This window comes from Phaethon lepturus, unplaced genomic scaffold, assembly GCF_000687285.1.
Source record: "Phaethon lepturus isolate BGI_N335 unplaced genomic scaffold, ASM68728v1 scaffold8123, whole genome shotgun sequence".
Taxonomy (NCBI): Eukaryota; Metazoa; Chordata; class Aves; order Phaethontiformes; family Phaethontidae; genus Phaethon; species Phaethon lepturus.
In genome coordinates, this window is record NW_010526928.1 from 10,245 (window position 1) to 17,207 (window position 6,963).

Here is a 6,963-nt window from a genome sequence, read left to right on the forward strand (position 1 = left end):
ATCTTGCAGAAAGCACAGGCTCCCAATGTTTTGTGCCTTCTGTTATGGAAAGGTGCTGAAGCCCTTCAGAAGGCTCAGGGATCTGGCTGGAGGGGTGATGTTTCTTCCTATATGGTGAAATGTCCATGGGAGGTAAGCGCATAGCCAACAGGAATAAATCATACACCACCATTTAAGAGAAGAAAGCACTTTGAAAAAAACAAAGAGCTTATCTTTGCAGACAGTTATAAATATCTCTCTACGTTTTTCCAGATTAAAAAAAATGCAAAACATTTTCTTTACAAGGTGTTTTTCATCTCCCATGGTTATGTAATTTCTACAGAAAACTCCTTTTTCTGTTACTCTAGCCATGCTTGCAATTTGAAGATGATAGAAATTCTCTCCAGCTTCCATAAAACGGCTATACTGAAATTACTGATCAAAGCTAGAAGGACCCTGTCGACTGCCCAGAGTTGTAGCTGACGCCACACCAAAACCCAACCCCAAATTCTCATCTGTACCACATACCCCTCCGCTGCTAGCGCAGGACTGGGATGGACAGGGTGCGCACGAATGCAGCTGAGAGGCCGCGATGCCCCTCGCTGAACAAACACACAGACCCTGCACCGCAGTCTTCCCGCATTTGCGGGCATCCTCCACACTCCCCCGCCGGGGCCCGGGGGGTTACCCGCAGCTCTACAGGTAGGTGGGAAGGCACCAACGGCTTCTCCACAGCCCCGGACTGCGGGGCGCACGCTACCCCGCCTGTCGGTTTGGGCTTTGTTATTTTTTGGTGTTTTTTTCCCTCCCTCCCTTCCCTCAGAACAGCCGGAAGAGGGAAGCTTTGGGCGGTGCGTTGCTCCCTCGCTTCCCCTTCTGCAGCCTGCTCCGCCCTCGGCTGCCACGGAGCCGGGCAGCTGCAGAGGTGAGCCCTCCGCGGTGGGACTGCCCCCCCCCCCCCGCGCCAAGGCCGCCCCGGAGCCTCCAGGGCTGCATTTCCAACAAACCGGGGTTCGTTTCTTGGACTGGGTTTGGGCTTTTGGCAGGCCTTCCTCGCAGAAAAGCTCTCCCTTGGCAAAATGCTGCTTACTTTTTTTCCCCGCCAAAAAAATGAAGAGATACTGATCCTCAACCTAATTTCTTTTTCAGTTGTCAGCATGGCCGTGGACTGGCTCGGCTTTGGCTACGCTGCCCTGGTGGCATCAGGAGGGCTCATTGGCTATGCAAAAGCAGGTACGGTGCGGGAGGATGCTCGTATCTCCTTCACACACACGCCTCCTGCTCCCCAGTAACTTTGTGTGAGCTGGGCGGCTTTCTACAAAAGCCTCCTATCTCGAAATTCGCACAGATGTTGACCGGTTTATCAGTTCGTGTCATGTGCTGCTTTTGGGGTGTGGTGCTTTTTGGCTTGAGCTGGTGCTTTGGGCTGATAAAACCCACAGTCTGCTTTCTGGTGAATACTGGTATCCTGCTTCTGTGTTGTATTCTTTGGGTGAGCTGACATACGTTTGCTTCAGGAAGCCTTTTCCCCTGCTCATGTGAATATAAGCATTCTGTAAATGTTCTGTATCTTCAAATGACGTAAATCACCATTTTTTTTCCCTTAGAGATTTATTCTCATTTTAATGCTTGATGGTAACAGTATACTGCATGCTGCGGAGTTTTCAGAAGGAGCCTCTTTCCAAGTAGATCTGAACAATGCAAATAAGCCCTTAAACTAGTTCCTTTTCTGGGCTCTGCATCATAAGCTTACCCTCTGACCTGCTGCTTCCATTTCCTGACCTTTTTCTGAGTTTGCTCTCCTCCAGACAGAACTGTGGATTCATCCCTGCTGCAATACTGTTTCTTTCTACTTTGAAAATCCCTATTGGCTTGATGTATCTTTTGGGCAGTGAGTGGAGTTTAGGACAGGAGGGACAATACTGAGAACTTGAGTAATTAATTGCATCTGTATTTCTCAGAGGCCGTCATGAAATGGTAGGTGTCTTCCTCTGGTCCCAGATGGGAGGACATAGTCGCGCTGAGGCAAAGGAATCCAGGTCGCAGGATTTTTGAAAGGGGAACAGGAACTTCTATGAAGACTTGTAGGGAGGAAAAAAAAAGAGCTCTCATATCCCTATTAATAACTTGGAGAAAGCTAAACAAAATGGAACTTTCATCCATAGAGCTAAGATGGTGATCTGTTCTTTTACAACGAGGTCTATTTACCCGTAATGGTCAGCAGTAGGTGCCTTGGGAAGAATATGAGAACAGGGCAATTAGAGTGATTGATTTTCTCTCTTCATTTAGTAAATTTTCTGGGTCCCAGTCTTTTGAGACTTGGGAACTTCCTGAGCCACAGGTGGTGTGGTTGTCCTATTAAGTGTATGTGTCATAGCTACTTAAACAATGCCTTGAGGTAAAATTCAAGGATATGATGGCCATTTCTTGGCTCCCAGGCTTGTGGAAAGAATCGTAGCTACCACATGTTGGTTGCTAAACTGTATTCTGTGCAGAGCAACCACTTCGTAGAGTGTTGCACGTGTAGAAGAATATCTGGTGCTTTCTATCATCATTACCTCTTGCATTTTATACAAAAAGCAAGATCTGAAGCAATGTTACAGCTACCTTGTTGATGACCAAAAGATTATTACTTTCTGGTAGCAATATGCAACCCTCCTGTAACATTGAGAGGAGATCTTTATCAGCTTAGCTTTGCAATCTTGAGTCTTTTAAAGATGACCTGAAAAATGGAGTATATAAAGAACCACCCTCAGTAGCATTGTCCTGAATTCTCCATTAGCCTTACTGAGGGTATTCACCACTCACAATGGTCATGCCACTTCATTACTTGATGTAATCTCTAAATCACCAATTTGGATGTGGTATCCTTTATCTTGTGGTAGCTTGGGACTATCATTTATACTGACAACTTGATCCAAAGTTTAGGCATGTCCAGGGAACCTTCTTCTAAAGTCTGCAGTTACCTTTGGATCATATCTCAGGTATACTTAAGAGATAAGGCTTCTCTTATCTACTCTGCTCTCTTCTTTGGCAACTCTTTCTTTGTCTGTATGTCCAGTTCAGTCCACGTGTCCTTTTTCTGATCTTAAACCCTTACTATTTAATCCATTTACTTTACTGCCTCTACAGAAATTCTGGTATTACTGTGTTGAAACAAAACACTTCAGTTTGCACAAAGAAAACACCAATTCTTCTGCTTTTCTCACTATCCTTTCCATCATAAATATATTAATGGGTGTGCTGTTAAAGAATTAAATACTAATATTGTTTGTGTCTTATGCAAGAGTATTTGAACGTGTTTCTTGGTGCAGATCAGCGTGGTCTTAATTATCTTAAAAGAACCCCTCTCTAATCTGCTTTATAACAATGAATGCCCATCTTTTTTTTTGCTATTGTTGGTGTTTTGTAAAACAGATAAGCTGATGAGCAAGTTTATTTCTGAGATTCTAATAAATGCATTATCTTCTACTTATTTAGGTAGTGTCCCATCACTAGCTGCTGGCCTTTTCTTTGGGAGTTTGGCTGGACTGGGTGCCTATCAGCTCTCACAGAATCCAAATAATATTTGGATTTCTTTGAGTAAGTTGTTTAAAATTTTAATTAGAAGGGATTATGTTTACCCTAAAATAACTGTATACTTAAAATGAGTATCTAAAAGTCTTTGCAGAAGGCTTAAACTGGTGGTGTTATGAATCTAGTTTGAATCCAATCTTTAAACTTGTGTTTTAGTGAAAAATCTCTTGGTGTTGGTGGCCAACTTCACTGCTCTTCCTGGCATGTGAACTGTTAGCATTACTTAGTTATTTTTTTAAAAAAGGTATTGAGAATGCATATTAAAAACTGCTTGTCTTGGTGTGTCTTAGTGATTTCTCACTACATTCCTGCATCCCTTTTGCAAGAAGCATAAATTCAAACTTACATTTTTGTTCCTTTTCTACAACAGGAGAGGAAAATATCTGTTATTTATAATTAGTTTGTCTTCTGAACATCAAAAAACCTACAGGTTGTGAAGGAAAATGTGTGCTAGGATAAAGTGAAACTTACTAGTTTTAAAAAAAAAATCAAACTAAATACCATTATTTCACATCCTTCAGCAAAATGAAAATCAAATAAGCATTTTGTGTTTAAAAACTAGTGTGTAGTATGGCGTGAATCTCCAAAATGCACTTTTTGTTTTTCTGCCATTTACCAGGTAGAGCTCAGGATTGTGATCAAGTTAGGTCAGTTATCACCTATCACTTTGACCTGTGCGTGCCTAAAGCTAATCCTGCTTGCAAAATAACATGACTTGGAACTTTTTTCATTCACTAATAAGTTAGGGTACCTTGCAGCTGAAGTGGGCTGAGAAAATATATGTTGATAATTCCTGTGGCTCAGTTAATGCCTGACACTTGATAGGCTGATGTATCTCAGATACTTGTGAGCATGTGTTTTATGTAACCCTTTGGCCAGTATTTGTGTTAGTAGTACCCTCTCCTTTCCATTGCTGATATGTAGAAGACATCGGTGCATGACAGTTCTCTAGCACTAGCTAAGTTTCAGTTCCCAGGCTTTGCTGAATTGGTGGCTGCCACCATCTGTCTCGTACTGGTGTGTTTGAAGGATCGTTGTGTAAGGAAAGTGCTAGTAAACTGATGTCTGACCTTTGTGTGTCCTCTTTGTGGCTGGATCCTACTTTCAGCATCCTGCAGGCTGGAGCATTTCGGGAAGTGTGATTCCCCTGCAGACTGCCCATACCCCTAGCAGGTTATTTTATTATTGTTGAAAATGGCAGAGATTGTGATTGGCATATTTTTATATGTGATAAATATGTGGACTTACAAAGGTATTGCGCTCCTGGGGAGAATTAACAGAAGCAAGCTTCAGTAGTGTTGTTTCTCCTTCTTTTCTGAACTGGAGCTTCCCTTCTGCCTGACTTTGAGAAGCTAACTGTGGAGGGTCACTGCTTAGTCAGTGCTGAAAGAGCTGCCACTGACTGTAGCATTTCGTCACTGAAGCAGTGACAGAGCATTTAGCTCTTTGATTCGTGAAAGTCAGAAGTGAAGGGGGAAGGCCCAGCATTTCTCTCCACTTCGGCATTGTCTACAGTGCCGTCCACTTCCACATCTACTGGATAGGTCAAAAGCTGTGCATGGTCAAGCCTAAATAACTGGAATAAACTGCGTATACAGCAAGCTTATAAAAGGAGTGAGACAAAGTATTTTCCCAGATATGAGAGACAGTCATATACATTTTTATAATTAAATAGTATATGGAGCCTTTTCCTCCTTTTCATGCTTTAAAGATTTTGGAGAAGGTGTGTTCTACTGCTGTTTTAGACAAATCTATGTTTAATGAAGTGTGCATATTTTGAAGACTGGCTACTAATAAGAGCTTGAGGCATTTGAATACTGAAATATTTTGATTCTTTCTTGTGTGTTAGACTGTGGTCCCAGTTTCTTACATACTTGCTTACATGAGATTGCTAGATGTCCGTGAACAGTATTTAGGGTGGTGTTAAGGAGGAAGGATGCTATGGCTAGGATTGAAGATGAGCTGAGTCTTGCAGAACCAGTCATCACATAGAAGCAATGGTAGAAGATAAGAGTGGTTGGAACAACATGTTGTGTGTAGCTGTTACCACTGGGTAGCAGATGTGTGCTAAGGCTAAGGATTTCATCAAGTGTATTTTCCTTACAGTTTTCTTAGTAGTCTTTCTTTGAGATACAGTGTTCCAGGGATTGCCCTTTTTATTTTACTGTCTCAGTGAAACTGCTTGGCTCCTGTCTCTATGTCAAGTGGTCAGGGTCAATAGCTTTAACTCTCTGATCTTAGTGGAAGGTGGTGCTGGGCTGAAATGGATTGGTAATGCTTGGCACTTATATATCACACTTCCCTTTGGAAGTCTTTTGCAAACATAAATTAGTTAATTCTCAGAACATTACTACAAGTTAGACATGAAAATGCTGTCTCCCTTTTACGAGGAGTGGGGGAATTACGTGCACAGGTTTAGTAATTTGCTTGTGCACAGGGAAGGAGCAAGTTCCAGAGCAGTGTAGCACAGATTATTTCCAATCTGCAAAGCAGCACATTTTGACAAAGAAATTTGAGGAGTGTGTGCAGAAGCATGTGGAGTGCACTGTCTGCTAGAACTTATTTAGAATATTTACTTTTCACATACTGAGGCATTCCAAAGTTCACAGGATTTATTGACTCTTTTAGTCCATCACATGAAATAACCATGTTTCACTTTTTGCTTGATACTACTATTTCTCTCTGTTCTGTTAGTTTTGAATTGTAGCATCTCTCTCACACACATGCATCTCTGCTGACTGGACTGTGTAATGTCTCAAATTTTAAGTTACATCTGGAACATTGACTGCCGTCATGGGAACAAGATTTTACAACTCTGGAAAATTCATGCCTGCAGGGCTAATTGCTGGTGTCAGGTACAACACAATATACTTTTTTTAACCTCCTATATGTGATTTCTTATTTGCTTAATTAAGCTGAGATGGAGTGAATCATATTTTGTTTATCTTTTTTGTTTCTATGTACCAGTTACATGGGAAGTATTTGAAAATTAATTGACAAATTATTCTTATTATTGTTTAATTCTGTGTTTTTCCCTAAAAAAAAAGCTAATGGTTGGAAGATTAGCACTGAAGATGGCGGAAAAGCCCCACGATAAGTAACTGTTCGTTTTACAGTTTAATATCTGGGTAGGGAAGCCTGATAATGAAGTTGCACAAACACAGAAGCAAGAAGATGGAACAATTTTCTATATCAAGACAAATTTTTTTCTTTTTGGGGGCATAGAATGATGGGGCACATAGTTTACATGCAAGGTGCCATTTGTTTCAATGATCTGGTAAAGCTATTATTGTGAGTGAGAAATTGGTCCTGGGTTTGATTTCCCCCCCACACACACCCCGAAACATTTCATTGTATTTTAACACTTACAGTTTTTATATTATAAAATATACTGCTGACATGTATGAA

The 6,963-nt window shown here is 41.4% G+C and overlaps 1 protein-coding gene across 1 annotated transcript; it reads left to right on the forward strand.

The window, feature by feature from the left end:
• The first annotated feature begins 1,136 nt into the window (after positions 1–1,136).
• Positions 1,137–6,656, forward strand: TMEM14C (transmembrane protein 14C). The gene is made up of 4 exons (XM_010283217.1): positions 1,137–1,212; positions 3,460–3,561; positions 6,323–6,405; positions 6,603–6,656. Exons 1-4 carry the CDS (start codon positions 1,137–1,139, stop codon positions 6,654–6,656), a joined length of 315 nt encoding a protein of 104 aa, XP_010281519.1.
• Positions 6,657–6,963: the final 307 nt, after the last annotated feature.